Source organism: Onychostruthus taczanowskii, unplaced genomic scaffold, assembly GCF_017590055.1.
Source record: "Onychostruthus taczanowskii isolate IOZ18803 unplaced genomic scaffold, ASM1759005v1 scaffold18, whole genome shotgun sequence".
NCBI classification, from domain to species: Eukaryota; Metazoa; Chordata; class Aves; order Passeriformes; family Passeridae; genus Onychostruthus; species Onychostruthus taczanowskii.
Window position 1 is genome coordinate 1,658,170 of NW_024499017.1, and position 26,887 is coordinate 1,685,056.

The following is a 26,887-nucleotide window of genomic DNA, read 5'->3' on the forward strand; positions in this document are numbered from 1 at the left end:
TTTGCAGAACTGCTGTCTTTTGAGAGTTAACCTAAAGACCAGCTGATCTGGTGAGTACACTGTGACAAATTCATCCTTGGTTTTACTCCAATACTTCGTGACTACACCAGGGATAAAGCTGCTCGACCGAGTCCAACAATAACAAATAATTTAGCACACTGCTTTAGGAAAAGTAAATTGTACAATGTGAGATAAGAAAATAGATTCCCCACTGCAAAGCAAAATTCCAGAAACATTTTTTAATTCCCTGTTGAATGGGAAATCTGACCCTCTAGGCAACTTCTCAAAAGCGTCGTTGCTTGACAGAGCTGTATGTCAAATAGCACAAGAGTGAAGCTTGCAGAAATTATTTAGCAAATGCAACACTGCTTTACAATGGGATTTTTTTCTGGTTTTGGCAAGTTGAAGGAATTGTACATGTCTGCCACACCTCGGTGTTACTGTCCTTCAAACAAAATGGTCTTCAGATTCCTCTGCTGAGAACTGCAGCAAGAACTCCGTGCTTGCCTTGCTATTACCAAGCACTGCTGAGAAAAATCTGTGGCGTTTCTTGGGGTTTTGACCTTTGTCTCTACTCTTCTGACCACAGGCTGCCAGCAGGGTGTGTGGGGTGCGGGCGGCCCTGGGGAGACACTCGCTCCTTGCCCAGGGGAGCACAACAGCCAGGGCAGTGATGGGAATGGGTGGTCCAGCCAGCAAGGAAAAGCTTCAAACGCAGCCCAGCTGCTCCCGCAATGAGCTCAGTTTCCCTGATGAGGACAGCAGGCCACGAGCATTCCTCGGCAACTCATTTCTGCAGAGCTGCTGTAGCAGTTCACAAATTTAACCTGCAATTTTCCTGCCGGCAACAGCTGCAGGAGCACCTTGCCTGTGGGTGCAAGCACACTGCCACAGGGGTTTGGGTCACCACAGGAGGCCAAGGTGCTGCCGGCACCACAAGCAGGCTTTGGAGCTGGGCCTGGCTCTGAGGGGACACATCTGTGCACCACCAAAGGGGATTCTTGGTTGCCAGAGCCAACAGGACCTTTTGCAGTCTCCAAAAATCAGTGGCTGCCTTGTGGCACCAAGCACAGATAGATACATTTACTGCCACAGCTAATTTTTAGGATTCCATTTTTAAGCCTTGGATTTTAGCGAGCTTAATTCAACAGTAAGTAGTTTCTATTTAGATTGCTTAAAAAATTCGCAATAATCACAGTTACCAACCTGGAGGAATTTGTGCACCAAAGACCTCTGCAAGGACATCACAGCACCACAGGCATCCAGCTCACACTGGTGTGGTGTGCTCAGCACAAGGCCTGGGGAAATGCCAGCAGAAGGGAACTGCAGGCAGCACCAGGATAAATGATCAGGATAAATGATCACTGATCAGTTCCGAAGACAGGGTAACACTTCAGTGTTATGAGTAATTTTTAAGTGACCCTGACATATCTAACGATGGTTCTAACAATCTTATGAGTAAGAGGAGATACAATTTGAGAGGTCAGTCTTAAAAGTATACCTCACTACCCAAAATGTCAGGAAACAGGGTGGGGGGTGCTATTTTTTTTTTTTTCCCCCCCTCCCCCTCCTTTTTCCCCTGTAGCACAGTGGAAGGTCTGCAGGGCTTTACACAAGAAGAATATTTTACCCTATGACCTAAACAATCTGGCCAACAGTCAGGAATATGTTATTCTAATTGCCACTAAAGTTAATGTTGTTAATGACCCTTGGTTTTTCTATACAACCCAGTTTATGCTCTAGAAAGTTACTATTTCAGAGGAGACATAGCAAGAACTGGGAGTGTTCCTGCCTGACCTGGTGGTCCAAGGAATGTGGCAAACTTGGCAAAGCTGAAAAAGTGAATTCCCAAAGGCCCAGTTTGAAAGTTGCAGTCAGTAGAAATGCCTTCTGAGCTGTGTTCAAAACAGCTCTGTTACAGGAACAACGTGCTCCTAAAGCCAAATATTTGAAAACAGATTACATGTACCATGTTCAGCTCAAGTCAAGAGCAGATTTCCCTTGCTTCAGTCAGCCTGGGACGGACAACCCTGCCACCAGGACTGTGCTTGGAGCTCAGTGTGGCACAGCCCAGGACCACAGGGACAGCCCAGCCACGAGAGCCACAGCCAAGTGCTTTGGGGCTTTGGCTAGTGGGACAGGACTGAAGGCAAAGGAAGGCCAGAGCCAGACTGGAAAGATGCTGATGTCTACCTACAATTTCCACTGAAACACTTGGAAATGGGTAACACCTTGCAACACACAGGCCAGAAAAATTTAAAAGAAATCAACCTCAGCTTATTTTTTCATCTGTGGAATCAATTATGGACAGTTTAAATTTTTTATTCTGTCAACCCATTACAGGGTAGGCAAACCTTTCTCTCTTTATGCCAGTAAATTTTCTGGGTCTTTATTTTTTTTTTTTAAGCCTGTGGATTTTTGAAGCTGGGATTTATTTTAAATCTAGGGCTGCTCTTAGGAACATGCTATTTAGTGCAGGGTCATGCCTGGCTTTAAATAGGTCCAAATATGGGGGTTCCATGAAGAGTTGCTTTTTTTCAGCAAGCACCCATCAATGCAGTGCTAGTCAGCACTTTCTATCCCAGAAACTTTGCCACACAGAGCGAAGGCTGCAAAGTCACACTCTCTAAAGCACCACATAAACATCTACACACACATGGACATGCACTGCCCAGGTTGGGCAGCTGGAAGGAAAAATGTAAAATGAAGAGTGGGAAAGAGGCATCTCTTTTCTCCTCACCTTGGTCTCACAAACAAAGGTCTCACAAAGGACTACAGTTATTTCTAGACGTTTTCCTGAGATGCAGGACAAGTGACAAAAGTACATGGCACTGAATAAATAAAAGCTAATTGCTGGAGGAGTGATGGGTGCTGGCAAACAACTGACACCTCCTGGGGCTTGGCAGAGCCCCGCAGTGCCCACCCAGGGGCGCAGCCTTCCTGCCCTGCGGCCACAGGGCTACCCCAGCAAGACAAAAGGAAAGGAAATTTCATCCATAATTAGGAAGTGAGAACAAAAGAGACAAATGACTTAAAGGAAAAGCCTAATCTAAACGTTTGTTAGTGAATGTTTTGCTCAGTGTCAAATGCCAAATCAGTGTGGGGGAGGTTTCTACTTTTATGTGGTTTGTTAGATTTTAGTATTGTCTTTAGCTCTGTAACATAGAAAGAGAGTCCAAAGTTCTCTGTACTTGTGATCAAAGAATGAAAAAATGCCGAAAAAGTCACCAGTGTTTCAGTAATTAAATCACAAACAAACTTAAGCTGAAATCTTCATCATAGGATGAAGTCTTGCCTTTGCTGGGTACTCTGTGACTCCTCAACATTTCAAAAAATGTCTTTTTTAAACACTTCTATTTTGAACACAGACATATGTGCATGCTACCTCTCAAAGGGCCAGGGTCTTCCTGTGAGCTGCTGTAACCTCTGCAACCATACCCACACAAAGCTGCCAAAAATCTGCTCTGGCCGAGCAAAGCATGTCAGAACACGTGGATTGCACCCCAGCCCTAGGACCAGGACCAGGAATCAAAGGCAGCTCATTCCACACATCAAATCATCACTACGTGCATCAAAGGCAAGCAGGTTTGGTCCTCCATCATGCAGTGCAGCATACCACTTTCACATGGTGTCAAACCACATGTGGTAAAGAAAAAAGGTGCCTAGCTGATAAACAAAGAGCCAGAAAGGAATAATGCATGGAACACCACAGTAAATTCATGCAATGGTAAATCCCATGGGATGACTACACAACAGGGCAAGCGAGCAAAGTGCAGGCACACAATCCTGCTGACGCTCCGCTGCCGTGCAATGCTCCTCTCAGGCTGAAGAGATCCACACATCAGATCTTGCCTTCCCTCAACAAGAGGAAAAAACAATCATAATACCAAAAAAATTATTTGGTCCAGCATGTAGTTAATGGTGTTGGCCTCCTAAGACTTACAACTTAATAAAATTGATCTCACTGCAGTACTGTAATGAAGAACAGTAGGATAAGGCTACCCTCGAACCATGAAAATTGCATATTGTTACCTCCTCGTGCCCTCCTAGGGCTGTGGCCGCTGCAGCCCCTGCGAGCTGTCATTTGTCTGCCTCTGACAGCAGCCTCCACCAACAAGCTGCAAGAGCTGCTTTTGGAAATGCAAGGGAAGAGGGAGAGTGCTCAGTGCTGGGTATCTCTGCATAATAACCCATGGGATAAAGCACAGATTACACCAGTAATACTACTCTATGTGAAGGGTGTTAACAATAAAATATACAGAATATACAGAGATTTGAGGAAGCACACATGATGACATTTCACAACAGAGCCTTATTACACTCCAGTTTGTATTAAATCATAATAATTTCTAAGTAAATGTAAACTTCTCAGCATTCTTCAACTTGGCACAGAAAAAACAATTTAGCAGGGTACAGCATCTCCTTCTATATCTGCTGGTACAGATACTCTTAGAGAAAGGGGTTCCAAGCACCCCAGGAATAACTGGTGCCAGCACCAGTACTGCACCTGCTCCTGCTGGCCCTGCACCACTCACAGAACTGGTGTTGACAGCCCTCCACATCCCACAGCTGCCTCTCAGCAGCCTTCTCTTAGCTTACTTACACCAACACTTCTCAGGGAAAATGTCCATCTTCCTTCAGACAGGATGCAATTTTCTCAAATTAGCAGCAGTTTAAGAAAACCTCAAGTGCCTACCTGGAGTTTAAAGGCATGGAAAGTGGCAGGAACACGCAGCAGAGGACTGGTAGCTCATTGCACTTTCCTTTGCTGTAGCAGTCACAGGTATCACACACAGAATGGGTAACACACGTAAACCTCTTACCCTGCAGTGCCTTGCTTCCACCTAAGCCCACCTACATCTCTACATTGTTATCTCTGCGGTAGAGATACCCCATACATCTATTTAGAGGTATGTGTGTATGGTACAATTGCCCTGTTTTGTCCAGTGAAAGTAAGACTCTGCCATCTTTGCCTCCATGGAAATTCTCCATGCTGCTGGGCTGTGTGTAGCAACTCCCAGAAGGATGTTTATTTATACAGCCAGTCCTGGCTCCAGCTCTCTAGAACAGTGTAACCGTGTACATCCAGCATCTAAACTGAAACCCACTGGCTTTGCTCATTCAATGATTCTTACACATCACACTCACATACACAAACTCACCTTACTACCATGGTTTTCTTGAATCAAGACTTCCATTGTATCCTTTAGTCAACATACTAGAGAAACCTTTTAATAAATGCTGTTAATTTTTTTATTGATCAAACTGTGAGCCATTTCATTTTCCATTATAGCAGAAATCTCCTATAGGAGCATTCAGATTGAGTTTCTTTATTCTGTCTCTAGAAGCACGTCACTTTTCATTATTGCTTAAAAATTAGAAAGCAGTTCCTCTGTTCTTTATGGGTTTTTTTAAGTTTAGTTACTGAAGGGTTATTAAACTTGGAAAATATACAGACAGGCATAATGTGATGAATACATTCCTCACTGTCTCTAACCAACTTTAACATTAGCCTTTTTTTTATAATTTTTAGGTTTATTTTCACTGAAAGACTGCCTGTAATTATTACTCATGTTCTCCCCAAACACTTATGTTACTAAAGTGTGAAATGTCTTCTAACACAAAGACAGTTCTCTGGGAAGTAATTACAAAAATGCATTCAGGGGCAATAATTTTATATTAACTGTCAGCAGCATACATCTTCTGAAAAGGCACTTGTTATGAAGGAACTATTTGTGTGGAATTTGAAGGCACTGAAGGCGAAGGAAAATTGCAGAAACACATTAAACTGAAACTCCAGCTCCCTCATCAAGGGTCAGTTTATGTTTAAATCATTACTTTGAAGGCAACCCCACACCTTCCAGAGAGTCTATTAGAAAGACAATTTCAATTTATGCACAAATTGGACACAGTCTCCAGTTTTTGGAGTGAAACAATTTACACCCTCTTTTTAAGGAAATTTCTGAGCAGCTAATCAAAAGAGATATGTCTGAAAATTATGGACTTCTATTAACCTTTCACTGGTGACACTAAAAAGACTTGCTACTGATTTATGGGCAGTAACAAAAATAGTGGCCTCAAAACTGACCAAGCACATTAAAAAGATATCTGTGTCTGTAATTGCTGCAAGAAAAGATTTAATGGGTATTTCACAGTAACTTTTAGCCTACAGTCCAATCCCTCAGTCCTTAGGAAGGTGAAATAACTCAGTGAAAGGTTTTTAAAAAGTGAAACCCAGCAACAGTGATTAAGCATCACATCATTTTAAAAGTGTTTTTTTTAAAAAAATCAAATAAGGAAATCATATAAACACCACCAAACAGTAAAATTTCCTCTTCATCATAGCTGCAGGTAATGTTTCAGCCTTTCTAGTGCTTTTACTAAAATGATTTAGATGTTACTATGCTATGTGACAAATGCACTTACATGCCGAAAAGCGGACAAAGAGCTGAGTTATTATTATTTATTTGCATGCAAGCAGCAGTGGGATTGTACTTTATAGTGTTAACAGCACAGAGTGTTTATCAGCTCTTCAGTGTTTGGCAGCCAGTTTAACAGGATAAATATGGGATGTAAACACTTTCCCGACACAAAAAGCATTGTAAGTGAATTTTAGGGAACGCAAGGAAAGGGAGAGAGCGGAGCAGCCCAGAGTGTGCCAAAGTGTTTGGCTGGAACAGCACCCGGCTGTGGGACACTGCCCAGCCACCGACCGTGGTCACCCTCAGGGTGCCCTCCCCAGGCCAGGGACAGACACTGTCCCCCCACGGGGCTGCAAGGAGAGCAGCACCCCCTTTTACACTGGGGCCTCCTCCTTGGAAAGGACAGGCTCATAGCCCGTAGATCTGCTTTGTGCATCCCTGTGGCATCCAAATCAGAAAACATGTTTGCACCCAAACTGCTCAACAGCCATGTGCAAAGACTCTATCTGCTTACTCAAGATGTGATTGCCATGCAACACATTATCTGCCTCTGAAAAAGGATGCTGCTGTCCACTTCCAGACTCCAAAGGTGCATCTGAATGGGAGTAGCTGCCACCTTCAGTTCAATAATGAAGTTCAAATCAAACCAGATCTAAAATCCATTTTAGATACATGCATTTTAGATATAAAGTTCATTCATATGCACAAAGAAATTAGAATGCAGCAAGTATTAACTTCAAAGAGAAGTGCACTTCATCATAAAAAAGTGCTTTTCTCTTTCACGTACAACTGCTAAATAATATTGACCATCGTACTCTAATAAATACATGTAACTTTTCAGAAGAAAAATGGCACTTAAACTTTATTTAGGCATATGAATATTTAGGCATATGAAACTCAACTTATTGTTTTTCAAATCTTTGTTGAAGAAAAGTGTTCTGTTTCCAGCAGTTCTATGGAATTCCACTCACAGCCAACATGGGACTTCTTAATCACATTTTAATCCACGGGCATGACAAACCCTTTCCTTTCTTTGAGGAAATGGTGTGAGAGATTTTCCTTTTTTCTTTTTGTGGCGTTTTGGTTGTTTGGCGCTTTTTTACTTCAAGGTAAAGCCAGATATCTGCAAAACTTAAATCTATAGCTCCCTGAACAGACAGAATATTCAGAAGACTTAATAAAATTCACATGTGGCTTGTTATTGCAGCTGCATATCAAATGCAAAAATAAGTTATTGACTGGTTCTGCTCAAAATAGCAGCTGCTGGAACTCTTTATTAAAATAAACCTGTTGATTTTCAAAGAGAGAAAAATTACAGATGATGTAATTTACCATAAGCAATAAATGCCACTAGGTATTTTGATGTCCCTTTGCCTAATTCAAAATGCAGATTCCTTTATTGTTCCTCCATAAAGTCCAGGACTTTGAACTGGCCTTTCTGTAGGAAGTTCTGGTCCTGGAGAATTCATGTCTTCAGTGTACAGCCTTCAATGTATGCACACAGGAGCAAGTTTAAGCAGAGCAAGGACTCCATACAAAAATACCCTCTTAGGCCCCTGAATATATTTCCTTTCAAAATGCACTTTTCCCATGCTTGAAATATGGATTTGTTTAAAAGTTTTGCTGAAAAGGAATGTCTTTTACAAAACAAACTGGTGGGATCCTACAGGTAGCATTTATATTCCTCCTTTTATACCTACAAAAACCCCAGAACATTAGGACTGAGAGAGTAAGAGAGCCCTCTGCAAACTGTCAGGAACCAAGGGGTGGATCAATACAGAGGGGAAAAGTGGATCAAGAGCAAAAAAATATATTGGGATAGGAAGAAAAATACACACAGGCATATTAGAGAAGGCAATAATTATTTCACTGACCTTCTCATGGGTCTTGGTTTGCTCAGAACCTGCCTGGATCATTTTCCGTTGGGAATGACAAATGTGTGGCTGAAGGAGCACAGAAGGGACCCACTTCTGTGAGAACTGTGCCTGGAAGTCTTCAAAACTGTGATTAAAGACTTGAGAGGCTTCAGCGGGGCTGGGCTGGTGGAGTTAGTTTCTCAGGTAAAACTCCTTGTTTGACTCAGGGTACAGAGGGTTGAACCTGGACCACACTTAGTTGTGGGTTTTATGGCCTGATCAAATACCCCACATCATTTTTAGAAGAAAAAAACCCCCATGACTTTCTCTTTACAAATCTGGCTTGCTCTGGGGGAAAAAAAAAAAAAAAAAAAAAAAAAAAAAAAAAAAAAAAAAAAAAAAAAAAAAAAAAAAACCACCACGGTATTTCAAACGTAAAAGAAAAAGACACATTTTCCCAAACACATGCTTAAGACTCTCTGCAACCAGTGACTGCTGGCAGAGGGTCACACTGCTCAAGGGGAGCATTCCAAGCTGGGTACTGGCAGCACAGAGAGCAGAAACTGGGAAAACAGCACCTTTACACTGCTCCAGCTACAGCTGGGAGGGACATCTGTAGGTAGCCCAAGTGATTTAGGGGGCTAATACTCACAAGTGGCAACAGGCTGTAGTAAAAACCCATGAAATTGGAAATTAATGAGAGTTAGGCACCTATGTGTCCAAATGGCTTCAGAAGAGCAGGGCTTGCAAGCTTTCAGAAACATTACCCTCAGGTCTCGTTGTGCATCTCTGCACAACCAAGCACCAGGCTGGGCACCATGTCTTGGTGCAGGGACTCAAACCACAGCAAAAGAATTCAGTTAATGAACGTGAAAAAAAGCAACTGTTATAACAAGATTCTCAACCAGAAAAGAGATAAGAAAATCATACTATGCAGCACAGGAAAGGGTGTTTAACAGGTGGCCAAGTTATTAGAGAACCATTGGATTTTACAGAGACTTCCCTTCCATGTGCCCCTGGCCAGCTCCTGCTGAAAAACACACACCAAACCTGCCCAGCAGATACACCCAGGAGATCGCCACAAGCCAACAAGGGACAACTCAGGAAGTTTCCTGCCACTTCCTGCTCCTTCTCTCTTCCCTGGGCTTAAAAGGAGTGATTTTGGGCCGTGGGCTCAGTTAAATTTCAGTTTGTGTTTAAAACAAGCCCACACACAAAAAGTTAATGTACCTCAGATTTCCTTTCTAATTTCTTTCCTTAATACTGAACTCTGAAGTCCTACACGTTTCACTTGACAAAGCCATTAATTCAGTAATTTCACATAATTAAATCGAGCAAAGCAGAGTATTTAAACTGGAGCTAAGTGAAATATACTTCTGTGCAGCTCATGCTGTTAGAATTGTGCTGCATGCTATTCTGCTGCTGCTCATTTATTAATTTAGGATTGGCTGAAACATGACACTGTGTAATAAGGAATTCACTGGTTTCAACAGTATTAGATATAAAAAAAATTTTAAAATCACAGAGGACAATGTATTAAGCACCAAATGAAATAAGTTAATCCCTTTGAATGAGCCCTCAGCAGAGCACTTCTGCACCCAGCTGAAACTGGCACCCAGGTTTGCACTTTCCCTGTGATAACTAATTTCTGGATAGAAGTTTCTTATGCCTGGAATAAGCAGTGAACTGCACTTGTCCTCCAGTGTGGTGATCCTTTTAGCAATGATAACACTTTTTTCCCTAATATCTTCCTGCACTTTTTCTTCTACCCCTATGTGGTAAAAAAGTGTGAAAAAACATTTAAAAGACCTAAACTAAAATGACTTTAAAGCTGAGCATCCTTCAGCCCCTCCTCTCATTCAGCAGGTCCCAAGTTCAGAGCAGGAAACAGCAGTCTGTACACAGCACCAGGAGCTGGAAGAGCCCTTGGATCTACCATGAGAACAATGGATGGCAAAAAAGAATTAAAAGGACAGATAAAACCTGAAGTTCATATTTTTTGCTCACAAATGAGTAATAAAGGTGAAGAAATTAAGACGGCCAATAATCCAAATAGTGGAAATACTTTAAGTAATTAACAAAGTCTCTCCAGAATACAGTGGTGATGTTTTGATTTTTTTTTTTCCATCAGTGCTTTCCGCTTCTCAAATTTTTCATGAGTTACCTTAATTGGGCTCTTCCAGGTAGGCTGGAAGTTCCTGCACTTCTTCCTGGCCTCTAAGGACACCTGTGAGAGGGGCAGCTCCGGCCTGCTCATGATATCCCTCACCAGATACTGCTCATAATGAGCCGCTCCCACTAATGAACAAGGGGGGGCTAGGGGGAGATATTGTTGCTGTTGTAATTAAGCTTGTGAAGAGTTTATTTGGAGAGAAATTAGATTTATTTACATGCTGCTTTGTTGCTGATGAAGCACCAGCTATCTGGGAGAACTTCTAATTAACCCTAATTTAGTTGATGTGCTCTTTAGCAGCCCCATTCCCTGTGTACTTTGCCAAAGTAAAAAGTAGTAACTAACAAAATTATCCTTTTTCTAAAAGACACTTTTTTGGGAGGAACCTAGTCCCAACTTTTTTTCCTTACATTATGGAATTTGTGCTTTAGTTGCTGACTGGCAGGAAGATGGACAGTTGACAACTTCATGTTACTTCATGGCTTTTTCAGCAGCCTGTGGTGGGTGCAGAAAAAGGGGTTAGGGGTTTGCTTTGGACCCTTGCACTGCTCTTACAGCCATCACAGCCAGGAATCTGTTTTTAACTCTTCCACTCCCTACATCCTTGGCCAGTTACGCTATCTGGCCACAGATTTCATTAACCAGATATGGTTTTAAATTATTTCATTACAGAATCAAGCTAAAAATCTTAGCTCTTAGATGAACTCTAAGGATGTCTTTTCTTATTTAATAGTTCATTGTCAGCTCTGCTGCTCTTCCAGTGCCTGTGGTGTAGCTTTTCTGAGTTGTTTTCAACTCAGAAAAATGTTTAAAATACAACAGGCTTACAACCTCTTTTAATTAAAAAAACCCTAAAAAGTCTCCCGTTTTTAAAAACCATTTTGGAGGAAGAACAACATCAATTCTTACTTAATTTCACACACAACACCATGAACACTAAGCACCACTTTTTGGAATTAAGGGCAAAAAATGAAACGTAACTTAGTTCTGTTATACAGAACCATCTATGCTTTTTCATCACAAGACAAACCCTGAGATTCAAAAAGCATTTGCAGAAATTATATCCCTCATGTCTTCACCACTGTTTGCACATACAGTATATAAAGACAAAAAATAATTTTTTTTTAAAGTATATTTTGCAAACATCTTGTCTGGAAATTGTTTTACCCACCTGAGTATTACAAACATGTGCAAGATTTCTACCTGAAATTCACCTTAATCAGAAAAGGTACATTTTTGCTGCACAGCCTTTCTTTCATAAGATTGTAGACCAAATGCTGCTCTCAGTTATACTTCACTAGCCCTGTTGATTTTCTTTATGCTTCTTGGACGTTACTGTGGAAATTTGGCAATAAATGTATTTTGTTTAATATGAACAAGGAAGAGAAGCCAAATGCTTTTTACACAGAACATTTCTCATTCATTTAGCAGAATAAATGGTCTTCTGGACTTCTGTGCTAATTTCAGAGTCTGATATAAACTGCTATCAAGCCTTAAGCCCACTTTTTCTCAGTTTTAATAAAGGACACACATTCTGTAGAAAGTAATGACAGCATTGCAAATCAACCATTTTTCTGCAAATATTTGATTAAATTTATAGTGCAAAATTGAAACCTTCCCTTTTGTCACTGAAAGAAGAAGGACAGACTATAGTTATCTTTCTTTACTATGGTCAAAATTATGTAGAGGAAGACTTCAATTCAAAACACTGTCTTATAGACTTTTAAGCAAGCTTCATAGTCAGGAAAAGGCACGGATATTTTTGTTGCTACAATTGCATCTCCTTGATGTGTCAGCAGGAATGGCCTGACATAGCCCTTCTTGGGGGAATGCTATTCAAGTCCAAGTTACACATTTCTTTTAACAAAAACCATAAGTGAAATCAAGATGGAACTAATCAGTCTGTCAAAATGATACATTTACAAACCACAAAAACATCTTATTTGAATAAGAAAGAAATAGTTCTCTGATTTGCTTTCTGTGAATGGAAACAACCACTATCTCCATTTGTATTTATTCATCTGACAAAATCAGGGCACAGGAAATTAGTGTCATCTAAGTCACCTACTGCCCCCATCCAAGCTAAATAATACCAATAAGCACAAGTCTACACCATGCCCAGCTCAAGGGGTCCAAAAAGCCTTTCAGGGGAAAACCATCACTCCTCCTCTCAAGGAGAACACAATAGACTAAAATAAAATATACAGAGATAGAGCAACAAATCTAAATTTCAAAGTCTTCTCAGAGGACTTTTTCTACCAAGGTGCTTCAGTCGGCCTCAGCTGGCTGCGCACACAGAGGGACACGACCAGCAAGCACCTTCCCACTGTATTTCTCTCAGACTAAATTCTCTCTGGCTTTGGTTCAAACAACACTCAGAGCCTTAAAACACATACACACACTACATGGAGATCTCACCATGTCAGTGGTTTTCTTTATTCAAGCAAAAACTTCCAACTATTAGGGCAGAAATGTGACTACAGGGTCCCTCCATTTTATGCTGGCAAATAACTTCCTTCAGAAACACTGCAGCTTGCAGTTATCAAGGCACTTTGAGGGGAAGCTGGGATGATGTGACACGTGCAATCCCATCATTCTACCACAAGGAAAAAGCACTCTTAAACATCTGAGTTTTACTTTTGGAGACTTGATGAGTTTACTAAGAAAATGTAACAGTGGGCTCACTGACTAGAACACTCAAGTTTAAAGAACAGCATTAGTCATAACAATGCAATATTATTTCACTGCTCTTAAAGCACCTTTCGTGTTTGAAACACATCAGCAACACTTGCATATCAATTTACTTGTAAAACATAAACTTACCCTGCTGCAGGAGCCTGAAACATGAGAGCGCAGAGTGGTGGCTCTCCCCTTTTCTGAGGAGAAATAAGCCTTTACCCAAACATTACACCTACAAATTTCAATGCAGCAACAAAGACAGCGAATTTTCTATATCTAGATGATTACATTACTAAAATATATTGAACAGATTCACGACAAATGCATCAAGGCTTTCAACAAGACTGGTTAATTTCAGCCAAATTACCAGGCTGATGTTTAAATACCAGTAAGCTGAAAGAGTCCTTGTTTATCTGTCGCAAACTACCAACTTATCCTCAAGGAAAGGCCAAGCTAAAACATGTACCTCAGCAGCATTCAGAGTAAGCTCATTCTGACCACATGTTTACATTTTTACTGCTAATTGATTTACCCCTTCTGAAGGAGTTGCCTTGAACAGGAGGCATCCCTTCTTTCTCCCCTTAGCCCCCCTGCTCCAGCTTCATTACAACCCTGAGCTGTTGCCAAAATGAGATATTGCCTCATTTTTGGTACCATGCCCTTGAAGGCATCTTATTAGAAAAGACCATTTCTTAATTAACATTTTTGATCTTTAATCTATTACACATCCCTTTAATCCCATACGGAGGAGCTTTTGGCCCACTTCCGCGGCGTGGCGGTGGGAGGCAATAGACTTGGCAATTTGTGCTGAGGGCTCTCTCCCAGCTGGGCTCCAGCACGGCCGGCTGCAGGGCTGGCTATGCTCTCACTGGTCAGCGGCAGACATTTGCAGTTATTATTTTATTGCCTTTTTTTTTTTTAATATAGACTTCAGAGAGCCAGCGCTCAGTATTAAAGCCAACAGGCAGAATGGCAAGCTTGTGGATGAGATCAGACTTCAGCGAGTGGCTGTCAAGCTCTTAGAATAACCAGCAAAACTCTTAAGTGGGAGATTTAGTGGATCACCAACATGTGAAGTGTTAAAGAAAAGTACAATGTTAAGTCCCTTACATCATTTTACTTGCAAATAATTACAGCAATTACAATGTGCTAACTGGCAATTAACATTACAGGCTTCACAACTCACCAGAATTTTTTAAAACACGCTGTGGCCCTATGCAAATTGTCTCTTTGGTACTTCTGATTTGGTGGCTGTATGAGCTAATGGCTACACATTAGCTCAGCAGATCTCGGAACAGAATTGCCCACGTGCCAGATAATTTAATTAGAGGCTTGATCTTGTCAGAGCTTTATGCAACACAAACTGCTTCCAAGCAAAGTGTGTGGGTTTTTTCCTTTCTCTTTAGTGTTTTGTGACTGTCTGATAATTTCTACTAGTGAACACCAAAGCCATCCAAGGGAGAAAGGAAGCACGAGTATGGTACACACCAGCAGGCAGCACTCCAGTCCCAAGTGTGAGGAATTCAAAAATGTGTAGAGCAAGACACATTGAGCACCTCTTGCAAACACACCCCAGTCTACTGCCAGATCTCTGCGCACATCTATTAAATCTTCATTGTGCTGTTACTCAGCCCCAAAGAAGACAAAGGTCACTTGTCTCCAAGTGAGAGCTATAGGGTATCTCAAATCTCATTATAAATGGTACCATTTAACAGTTTTCTCATTTGAATTTATACACAACAAATACAAGGTTATGAGATGAGCTTGGTTTATTTTGAGTGACATTGTAATGCCTTGTAGTGAGACTGGAAAAAGGCTACTTTAGACACTGAATGACAGAAATGCAAACATATCTCCTATTATGGTCTTAATTTTTGTTTGTTACACATTTTTATACTACAGTATAGTTGGACTCTTGGTCCATGATAAGCTAAACAGCTTAAGACAATATAACCAAAAATAGCATAGTAAAGACTACAAAACTTTTACAAGTCAGGTCAATGTTGAGTAAGACCCACTAGAGGTCCCTTCCAACCCAAATTATTCTAGTTTCCTGTACTGAACAAGCAAAGATTTTTTGGGCAAAGCATCATAAATTTCACACATTTCTTCTTTGCAGAGTTTTGTATCAATGTTGTTAGAGCAGAACGCAAAGCAGTGCAGCTTGTTCATTCCATTTATTTTTCTCTTTTACAACCTTGTTTATAAAACCCCATTCTCATGACTGCCATGGTTTGTTTTTTTCTTAAGAAGAATGATTACTGGGGATCCACCACTGTGGCATTATATTTTATTGATTTTTCTTGTTTAAGCAGCAGACCAACATAATATATTCTACTATTCTTGTTCTACATTTATTCAGGCTGAGAGCTTTGAGCTACCAGTTACAACTGCAAAGTATAAACCAGTCAAACGAGAACAAGTTTCTGTGAAAACCAAAGAAATTGTTCACCAGGAGACTTTTGTTCAACTCTCCAGCTGTCTGCTTTCACAAAGGTAAAACCCACTGCAATCACTTCCTACGGCAGCACGATTTCAGCTTCCCCCACTCCTACCAGCCAGACAAGGCAGATTTGGAAAAGCAAAGCCACTGACCTGCAGAAATGACAGGATGGGCTGCCAAGTGCCCATCAGTTCCAAAGCCAGAGCCCTTTGGGGAAGGTCATTCTGCAGCATTGTGCATGCTGAATAATGCAAAGTAGTGTGGATATGTGGCACAAGGAAGACTTCCTCCCAGGTTGGGAGGCTTAATTAGCATTTACAAGTGCTTTGAGATCCTACATTAAAATATTTACTTAAATAAGCTCTAGAAAGCACAATCTGCCTGACCATTCCGTCAGCTCAAATCTGCAGATTAGCAAATCCAGAATGCAGCAGAATTGGATCAATTAGAGATGAGAAGGATTTATCAGCTGATTTTATCCATCCCTCTGCTGATGTAAGACCACTCCTACACTAGACTTTCAAGTGCTTTGTAGTTTGTAGTTTGCAAATTACCAAGGTAATGGAAGATGATACCAGGCTACTAGATGCCACTACTTGGAAATGTTTCCTGATATTGAGCCTAGCATCTCCTTTGCTTTACCCTACCCCATTACTCCTAGCTGTGCCCCTGAAATTTCATAAACAACAGATATAACTTCCACTTAAAAACACAAAAAATGCTTATCTAATGACAGCCCTTCACTCTGCAGTAAGAGAGAATAAGGTGGCACCACTGAAAGAAACACAGGAATGGAAGAAAATAGGAAGGTGCTGTGCCTTCCTCTACTGCAGTACCCACACCAGCTCAATGGCAGATCCTTCACCAGGATTTTCATGCCTGGGGGACATCAAGCAAGCCCAGGAGAGCCAGGAAGGCTGCTCCTGATGGTCCACCCGTGAAAGGGATTGACTTTCAGTCTGTGCTAAGAAATGAAACAGTGTTACCATCTCCCAGCAGATAAAGTACCAACAGGCACACCTTTAAATAAAAAGTACATTTGTCAGAGGGAGAAAAATGCTGGCAAGACAGGGATGCAGCCCTGGGGAAGTTCTGCCCACCCCAGAACATCAGTATGCAAAACCATCCATGCTGGTGGCATGTTTGTGTGTGCCAGAAAACCCTATGGCAACATCTGCAAACCCACAGCAGCCCCACACCAACACAAGCTCACAAGACTTCAGATGAGGTTATCCTGATGACCCCAGAGGTATTCCTAGGCTTGACTGAAACCTTGCTGCCCATTACCAGTCCTGATGCACTGCTGGCATCCCAGTGCACACCAGTCCTTGAGGCCTTGTCCACAAGGCCAGGCGGAGCTGTGACCCTGCAGCCTGCAGAAATCCTCCCTTGTACAGCTGTAGCCTGTAGCAATTAGGATGGCTGGCTTTACACATCAATGACATGCTGCAATGCACTACACTTGCTCAGCTTCCTTTAAGCAGACCAGCTTTCCTGTGTACATTGTCTGGGAAGAAGCCTGGGAAAGGCTGGGTGGTGGAGTAGGGGGAGAACTTGACAGCTCACTTTGAAATGAGCTTTTCTTTCTTCGCCTCTTGTACCATGGAAATTAATTCTCCTCCTCTGTGCTATCGCTAAAATTTTCCCAATTAACATTTTTAATAGTAAGTATTTTCTAGGAAAGGCCATAATACACAGGTGTGTGCTTCTAATTTAAATACTGACACCCATGCTGTGTTCACATCTGAAGATCACTCCTTCTTGCCGGATATTCCCTCCCCAAACAAGAGGGGAACACCTACAGTGCCGCTCCGCCGGAGAACCTCGGCAGCTTGGCGGGGCTGCTGCTCCACGCCACGCACACGTGTCGGGACCGTGCCACACAAATGCCATTTTTGTACTGCTCCTTCCCCTGGAGGTGTTACAGCTGCAGGATGTTGCCTGGACTTCAGGGATCCCCAGGAACTGCCCTGTCACTCCAGCCAACAGCTCCCTCCTGCAGTCCCACATCCACTGCCCAGGAGTGCTGGGAGCAGAGGCTTGCTCACAGGAAGCCCTCGTGCCTGCAGATACAGAGCTGTGCCCTGATTCCCACAAACAGAGGAATCTGGGAAGGGTTTAGAATTACTTGTTTTGTTTCTTTTTGTATTATCCAGCTACAAAAATCTTACATCGGTCTAGGATATTCATCTACCGTGTTATCTGAGTATCAGGTATTTCCTATTACTTCATATTCCATTTGATAAAACACTATCAAAAGTGCTTTCTTTAAGTAAATATATATGAATTAGTATTTATCTGTAAAATATTAATGCTAAAAAATAAATTTTATAAGGAAATGAGAATTATTTTTATTTCCTCTTCTAAAAAGAACACATTACAATGTGACATTGCAAAAACCCACCCATTACTACGGAAAATAAAATTTCAACTTATTATAAGTGGGGAATGCACTGCAAACATTCCAAACTTTATTTCTTGTTTGCATTTTTCTGGGTTCTGGATGCTTCCAGAACAGATGTTTAAAATTTTGAGAATCTCAGACTATACTGACTGGGCTGCATCCCACAGGTCAATGCAGGGACAAGGATGCCATTTTTTAAACCAACACAAGAAAGCCAACCAGCTGAGTTCTCACAGTATACTGAAAAATATTCAACTAAAAAAGTTACCAAGGTCTTTTAAGTTCTTTGCTAAATTCAAAGATTTATTTCTTTGTAAATCCTTACTCGGTGTAATCAGAATCTTCTCATACTGACTTACTAATGAAATCAGCTTCTAGAACATATCTGAGCTTGTGAAGACACTCAGGACAGGTAATTTTAGAGTACTTGCAAAATAACAGGTTTCTAGTGTCCTCTGAATTGCAACTGACCTTTCCAGTGCCCTGCAGTAGAGATCCCAGCATTTCATGTTGTGTTTTTCTGCATTCTGCAATTAGAAGTTAAACGAGACAAAATCCAGTACAAGCAGGAATAGAGAAAAGGAATTTGGTGTCTATGGAATCTCCCTCATCTGAACTCCCTGAATGGTCCTGACACAGCCCATGCCCACAGGCAGAGGGCAGGAACAGCTCTGGGTACTGGGACACCACAAGGGACAGGGGCCCTGGTACGCTGCTGCTCTTGGGCACCAGGCAGTGGCCCATGCAAGGCCAGGGTGCTGGAGAGAAGCTGAGGAGACAAGCAGCTGTGTAGACAAAACAGGTCTCCCCAAGGGGAAAGGTGAGGCAGGAGAATACATTTTCTGTTACTTATCTCAATAAAATGGGAAAGAAATCTCAAAGAAAATGGGAAAAAGTTAAGGCAAAAATATTTGCAGCAGTGAATCTCTGTTTGCTTCAAGAGACCTCAGCTTTCCCAAGAAGCCAAAATTAAACCCAACTCTACAGAACAGAGGAGAACAGAAACCTTCAGCACTGGGAACAAACAATGCAGCACCAGGATCAGAAGACTGAAAGGGGAGGAGAACAGAGGGAACAGCCAGGAGGGAACAGGCAACACAAGCCCTGAGCAGCAGAGACAGCATTAAAAACACCCCAGCATGGGCTCTGGTAGCCCTGCAGAAAAAGAAAGTCTCCAAATTGTGTCAAGATGTTGCTTCTCTAGAGATACCAAGTGAAAATTTTGATTTACATAGCTGGGAGATGCCATGCAAAGCATAAGAGAGGAAAATGAGTGACCACAGGATGGTTTTCCTTTATTTTGTGGTTCATTTCTGAAAAGCTGCTGCTTCTCCTTTTCTTTCCCTTGAAAGGAGAGAAACTTTGAAAGAAATTGCAGAATGCAATTAAAAATCTAAAATGGTGTACTGCATTAAAAAAAAAAAACACGGGGGAGAAATCTTAACAGAAAAACATCAAATATCTGTGTCCTAAAATATTGTGTTTTGTTTTTTTTCCCCATGCTGTGCTGTGTTAACATGTCCCTCACATGTGTGCCCAGCTGCTGCTGCGAGCTCGGTGGCAGGGACAGGAAATTTGGAGCTAATGGGGAAAGCAGGGAATACCAACCTGTAATTTATTTTTATGATTTCTGGAATGTTATAATTGAATTACACTAATGTTATGTGCTAATGGATGGTTGGGCACTGAGAGGCCTTTCCTGTTGCAAACACTGCAAAGAACCCCCACGCTCTGCAAACACTTGTGCACAGAGACATACCCAGTGCCATTTGTGCCCAGCACTCAGGACATGGTCCACTGTTCCCTATTTCCAAAACTAAACTCTTTCTTGATCAGTACTGTAACAGTAATGTAGCTGCAGAGAAAAACAAGATACCTTCAACTACCTCAAAAGCAGACACAAAAAAAATTAGGCTTTTAGGTCTGCAGGCTCCTGAGGAGAAGACAGAATCTGCTCTGTTTGCCCCAGACAATTCAGCCAAGATTCCCTGGGGCCTCACAGTCAGGCTAATGAGAAACTCCCCAGCAACTCCCATATAAAATGCTTTCATAGGTCTTTAAAATGCCTTAAATTCTCTATATATTTAGTAAGACTTTTTACGTCTTTAAAATGTCCCTTGTTGCTCCTCAAGAAAATACCCTCGTGATGTATTGCAACAGAAATGCAGCATTGTCTGACCGGACCTTTGTTTTGCAAGTATTGAACCTTATTTTTGTCTTGGCCTCGAAGAAGCCAGAACCCCTTTTGCAGAGCAGAGGTGGGCACTTGCCTGGCCCCCAGCAGCCCTGCCCAGTCCAACCCCAGTGATGCTTTTGGAGAAGGACAGACAGGCTGCAAGGGCTGCACATGTGTTAAGGGTGGTGGGGGGGGGAAGCAGGGGGAAAAAGTACTCAGCTACACTGTTCCTCTGGAACAGAAAACATCTCTGCCTCTTAGGCAGCAAAACACGCCTGACCAGCTATTCAACAACAAACGAAGTCCTTGGATTAAGGGAGGAAAGGAAAAGGGGTTTTTTTCTTCCTTTTACATTAAGGAAAAGATGTTTACAAAACCTGAAGAGGAAGGAAATTTGCTATATGCCCATTGTTAAACAGTACTGGTGGATACTCAGATTACTCACCCTGATGCAAGGGCAACCTCTGCCCCTTCTATGGATTTTTTTGATTCTCTAGGTTATTATGCACAACCTTTAAGTAGTTGTTATTTTAAACAAATAATTTAAGCTATTTCTAGCTATATTTGAAGTACTGGAATAAATTCCTCAGTGCAACTATACCATGGCTTGGAATCTTGCAAAGCGTTTTGCCTTGGCAGATTTTACCAGGAATGAGCGGTTACACCAGAGCAGACAGCAACTTGTGCACACATTCTGCCAGAGAAAAAAGGATGGTCCTGTACCAAGGCAGCACCAAACAGACTCATCTGAGCAAAGGATTTCTTTTGCCATGGTGTTCACAACCAAGTTTCCATGGGCTGCACTAAGCAGCTCCCATGAACAGCCCCTGCCCAGTGCCATGGTGTGGTCAGAGGTGTGCAGGTTGTGCACCCTCAGTACATGTCAGGAGCAGAGAAACTCCCCCAGGAGACACTGAGCTTGGAACCCTGTGTTTGGCACACCAAGGACAGATGGTCATCAGAGCCACCCAGACAAGACCCATGACTGCAGACTCAACTCATGCTCACAAAAAAATTTTTCAGAATAGCTTCTACTGGTTAGATGAACAAAATAGAATATAGCAGCAAAAGTTCCTTTTTCCCCCCACAGATGCACCTATACAGCTATTTCACTAGTAGAAAAATATATTTATATAGTTTTAAAAAGCTTAAAGTTTACATTCTACCTGTAACAGCTCTTGCTGTTATACCACCCAACCCTGGGACCATGACTCCCCCAGCTCACAGCAGCTGTGCAGAGTGCCAACAGAATTTTTCAGAAGTCATTTTGTATGTGTTTGCACACACAGAGAGATGTACAAACACATACAGGAGAAAGAGGAAGAGAAATATGTTAATTTGAAACATCTGGCAAAGGTTTCAGAGTTAACAAGTCCCAGGTTTGGCCTTTGGGGCTTTTTTCCTTTTGGGGGAGTTAAGGAAGGGGAGGAAATTTTGTCATTCTGGGCCAGGGAAGGAAGGGACATGAAACAAGAAATTGAAGCATGTTTTTTCACCCTTTATTGAACTTCACCATCACACTACTGAAGCTAATGCAAACAGGAAGATCATAAAAGAACATAATGAAAGTCTCGCACACTGGGACTGAGGGACTGGTTTCAGTTACTGAATATAGCTGTGGAGCCACACCACACAAGAGCTAGTGACTTCACACAGCCACACTACCACAAACTTGGGCTTTTTAAGATTTTTCTGTAGTTCCTCAATCATATTCCAACCTGCAACTTGTGTGCTATGTGTTGCATCCCAGCTTGACAGGATACGGTATCACATCTTTATACACATACAAGATTGACATCTGTAGCTCCTAAATGTGTTAAGAAGAAAACCCCCCAATTAACACACATTTTCCTAAAGCTGCCATAAATCATGTATACAATACATTTTCTCCCACATCTGATGTCTTGAATGAGAGCTGTAATTGTGGGAATAAATGAAGAAAAATGGAGACTCAACTAACTTGGTAAAAGCCTTTCACAGTCTGTCTTTTACTTAACGCATAGTCACCAATACCAACCCCAAATTAACTCTGCTGTGCAAAGAATTTTTTTTTTTTGTCATTGTTTTGAACCATAGGCTATTTTGAATTTAATACACTTCCAGCCTTGTGATAGATAACACCGGTAACTCCACTGCAGTGCTGTTTGAGATGAAGGTCAAGCAAGAGAGCTGGCGAGCGCTCTTTTCATGCACCGTTAGCTGCAGGCACAAAGGGGCCTTCCACATCACAGCTGGGGGTTTGCAGCAGCAGCAGCAATATTTACTATCAAGACTAGTGAAAATAAACCCCTCCAAACAGCCAGAGTGCCCAGAGAAGATGCACCCAGTGCCCCAGAAGATGCATCTGAGAGCACAGCGGGCACAATGTGAAAGGCCACAAAGTGCCACGCAAAGACAGCTTGTGCCTTCGAGACCATAGAAATGCTCACTGTGGTAAGAAAGTGTCCCCTGGGAGCCAGGCTCCCCCTGACTCTTACAAAACCCATCTAACCGGGAATGCAACACCATTGTTGGTTTTCATATTACTGCTCAGCTTCTCAGCTGTTTCCCTATCATTGGTGAGCTTTTAAAGAATACCATTGCACAGTCCAATGTGGAGAGAGCACAGAAATAGACTTACTGGCTTCAAAATCAAAAATATTATGAACATCTCATAAATGTTAAAAACACACAGCAAAATATCTTTACATGGGCACAGTGACTGAGATGTGGCTAGTCACTCTAAAGACAAACTAATCTGACATTTACCCTATGCTTGTGTTATCAATACATATTTCACAGACAAACTTGATTTATCCTGTTCCATTTCTTGAGCCTCTTTTTATTCAGATTATTGACCTAACATGAATGAACGAGCTTCAGACACATGTTTATCACTGTCAAGCAGACCAAAAGCTTGTTCAAATTTTAAATCTTTCTACCATGGCGATGTACCACTTTTATTCTCCAGCCCTGACAGTACTTTCCAATTTCCTCCGAGAGGAGAAATACACACATTCCAGTTGAGACCGAGGCTTAAAATTCCTATTAAAGCAGCTTTTATGTAATTAGATTGGAATGAATGTGTAACAGTGCCCATTGCAGAAAACTTCAAAGTGGTTATACTGGAGAAATCACAACCCGTTTCAGTGTGCCCACAAGAAGAAAGAATGGCTCTCTGGAGGATAAGAGTATATTAGTCTCTGTGTGTAATAGATTTTATTGACCATATGGAACTGATATAAAAATTGTGTTGCAGTGGGTAGTCTTGGATTTGAGACAGGAATGTGACATACAAAATACAGTTCATGTAAAAAGCCTGGCAGCTTTCTGGCAGTTTTTGCAATCAGAAGAACCTAAAATATTTACCTGATTGAGTCACTGACGAGTCCCAGGTCAAACCAAAATCTGAAGATTCACCCTCTTCAACTGAAAAAGAACAAAAATAAGTTGTGATTGCTAAAGCAAACCAACTGGAAAGCAAAGTCATCAGAAAACTAGGTCCACTATGACATTAAGTATTAAAACAGACTTCTCCACTGCTGAAAAAGAACTTACTGCTTTCTATAAAGGAATTCATAAGGTGGAAATTTGGTAAAGAGATTTTTTCTACTTTTTAACCTAAATATGGGATTTGGGTTTGCAGTTTCTTCCTGAATGGGTGTCAGTAAGTTCATGTTAAATTTTAATAGACACTTAAACACCACTCCTGGTAAGTATTCATATTTGAAATGTTGTACATTCACAGCTTGCATGTGCAAAATTGCCATTGTAAATATAGAGGTTGTTTTTGAAATGGATGTTTCAACAGATCATAGTAAAGAACTGTCCTGTGAAGGAAAAATTGCCTGACTTATGTCATCCTAACATACTAACACATCTGCCATATTCAGAACCCAGTGATATCTTCAGGGATTTTTCAGAATTAAAAAAAAAACTATTTTGATGTATAACCATGTTCTGTGATATGGCAGTCACAAATAACTGCTTTTAAAATTTGTTGTTGCTGTGAAGGCTGTCAGAGCCAGTGCTCAGCACTTGCAAGTGACATAGCTAAAACCTTCTGCCTGTTAACAATTACAAAAATGCCACTTGATTCTTACATTCTTAAAAATAACTAAGAGAACAGCCAACAACAAGCCAGGTAAAAAAGTGCCGGATTCTGCTGTTACTGAAGTCAGTGCTGGTTACACTAATGACAGACTGGGCATTTGAAAGCAGCAGTTGCAGAAATTCTTCTTTTGAATTGCAAAAGTTTATCATCATCACCTGCCCACTCTGTCACCCTGACACCAAACAAATTTAAATTATACGTCTTTATTTTCTGATTAATATTATTTACTCCATGCACTTAACAATTGCTTACCCTTTCAACTAAGTTATGCTGGGTTCAAATGCACATTCTATAGAATTCTGCAACTGGAATCCAAACCATATTGCAAAGCCACAAGCACAAACCCTGTTGACCTGCTCTCTGCACTCAGGCCAACCTGCTCCAATGAATATTTCCACTGACATTTGCATCACAACAGTCTTGATTTTATGCTTTCCTCACATTTTTCCCCCCAATCCAGTACGGAATTCTGGCATTAAGTTGATGTTAGTGGTAACATCATATGGCATTAGGAACAGAGAATATAATTTACATAGGCAGTGCCTTGACAAATGCAATTTTTTGTCCAAACCATAGAAAAATGTGTGCTACACAGAAGGGCACCACTCTGGTTTTCTTAAATCCGTGTGCTTTCTAATGGAGGAGCATGAAATTCAACCATTTCTTTGGAGAAATCATACTTGAGTCTTGGCTATACTTTTTTCATAGTCTATGTTAGCATAAAGGCCGTGTCACATAATATTAAATTCCAGAATGACAGAGGAAAAACAAGAGGCAAAGCTAGAAGCTTATTGAAGCCATTATTGGTCCTATTCCCTGACGGTGGCAGAGCCAGCTTGGCTGGCGTGTGCTCCCTCCTGAGGGCTCACCTACCATTTTGTGCTCTCTAAGCCACCATCTTGTTCCCATTTTGACCCATCTCTTAATAGAAAAACTCTGGATGCAGTTATCCCAAATACCATTTCAGTCTTACACAAATGCATGTCTCATTTTAACATCAAAATCTATATACACCTGGGAGGGTTTTTGCTCCAAAACTAAATAAGCCAAGTTGGAAATTCATGTACCTTACCCAAAACAGACAAGCGGAATGTTTTAATTTTGTTTTATCCTTGACTGTTTTTTGGTTGTTTTGCTTGGAGAGTATTTTTTTATATTACTACTTTTATGCTGAGGCTTTTTTTATTTCTTTACATTTTGTCTTTGAAAGAGAGATTTAAAAAACCCAGTCTGCTAAAAATACATAAAAGAGATAAATTTGGTCCTAGTCAAGGAGTAGTATATGGATCTGCACTGGTCATTGACAATTTTAGCAATACACTGACTTTCATGTTGGTTAAACACCAAAGACTACTCCAGTCCTTGAGCTGCTCTAGGGCAGGTGGCTCCAGCACGTAACAAAACCACGGTTTTTGGAATCCCTTAAATGAGGGCAAAGGTTTGCATCAGCCTCTGTTGGCATTAATTTGCTCTGCTCCCTAATGACTGAAAAGGGGACAGAGAACATTCACGTGGAGGCAATGGCACTGAAATTCACTTTATATTATCACAGTCATGATTTCAGGTTCTCCCCCTCAATTTGCACAGACCCACCACAGAGCTGACAGTGCTGCATATCCATGGAAGAAGAGGCCAGTGGGATGGAGCCTCCTGAGCTTAGGCACAGACACATCGCCCTGCAGCTGCTGCTCACAACACTACCACCACTTTCCTTTTGCTTTTCCATTTTCCTTTAATTCTTTTAAGCAAACAGTTTCTTTCAGAGGCTAAACTATAAGAAAAAGTAACAGCAAAGTCTGTTCCAAAAGGGATTGCAGTATCAACTGACTCACGCACTTGATCCTCACCTGCCCATCCATGCATCCACCCAGCTAGGCAGTGGGCAGAGAGAAACAAGGAACAAAAGCAGCCACATCCAGAAAAGAAAGACTGAAAGACTGTGTCTATACTCTCATTAAGAAGCCCCAGAGGCTTGGTGGGAAGTGGTGTCTGCGAAGCTGAAGCAAAAAAGAGGTGATCAGGCTTTGTCACAGACAGCAAGTGTAATTGCAGGGGACACTAAACTCCATGTGCTTCTGCTCCCTCTCCATAATGGGCATAAACCGAGCTGTGAGGTTCCTCTGTGTCTGCTTAATCTTCTGGATTAAATGGTTATTTAAGTATTCAAAGTGGTGTCACTGGTGGCTTTTCCTCAACCTCGGCAGTGAGCAGAAGCCATGGAAGTCAGAAAGAAATATGTTTTCTTTTTCCTAAAGTCAACTTCAACAGCCAAGCATTTGCAGCTGAAATTTGCTCTCAGTTGCATATGTTTATTGCTGGAGCCATGGGGAACCAGAAAGAGGCTTCCCAGGCTGGCTGGAGATCTGGGGACATGATGCTGTTCACAGAGGGCAGAGGAGTCCCACAGACCCCATCTGGGGACAGGCCCCCTGGGGACTGCCTTAGGACTTGGCTAGTCCTCCCTGGCAGGGCATAGTGGACCCAGAACAGATTTGGTCACTATGGCTGTGAAGGGATTTTCATGTCTCACTACTGAGAACAAAGTCAAAACCACTCTTAGTCCATAACATTAGCCAGAGAATGATTCACTTAAGCTGAATTTTCAGTTTCTCAATATTTTTGTCATCATTCCTTGAAACCT

The 26,887-nt window shown here is 41.6% G+C and overlaps 1 protein-coding gene across 2 annotated transcripts in view; it reads right to left on the bottom strand.

Moving 5' to 3' along the window:
* Window positions 1-26,887, bottom strand: part of ZNF423 (zinc finger protein 423) — a 226,528-nt gene that overhangs the window by 161,097 nt on the left and 38,544 nt on the right. For both annotated transcript variants that reach the window (XM_041400800.1, XM_041400801.1), the window contains one exon: window positions 23,502-23,561. In XM_041400800.1, the coding sequence (XP_041256734.1) occupies window positions 23,502-23,561 (60 nt within the window). The remainder of the gene's footprint in view (window positions 1-23,501; window positions 23,562-26,887) is intronic.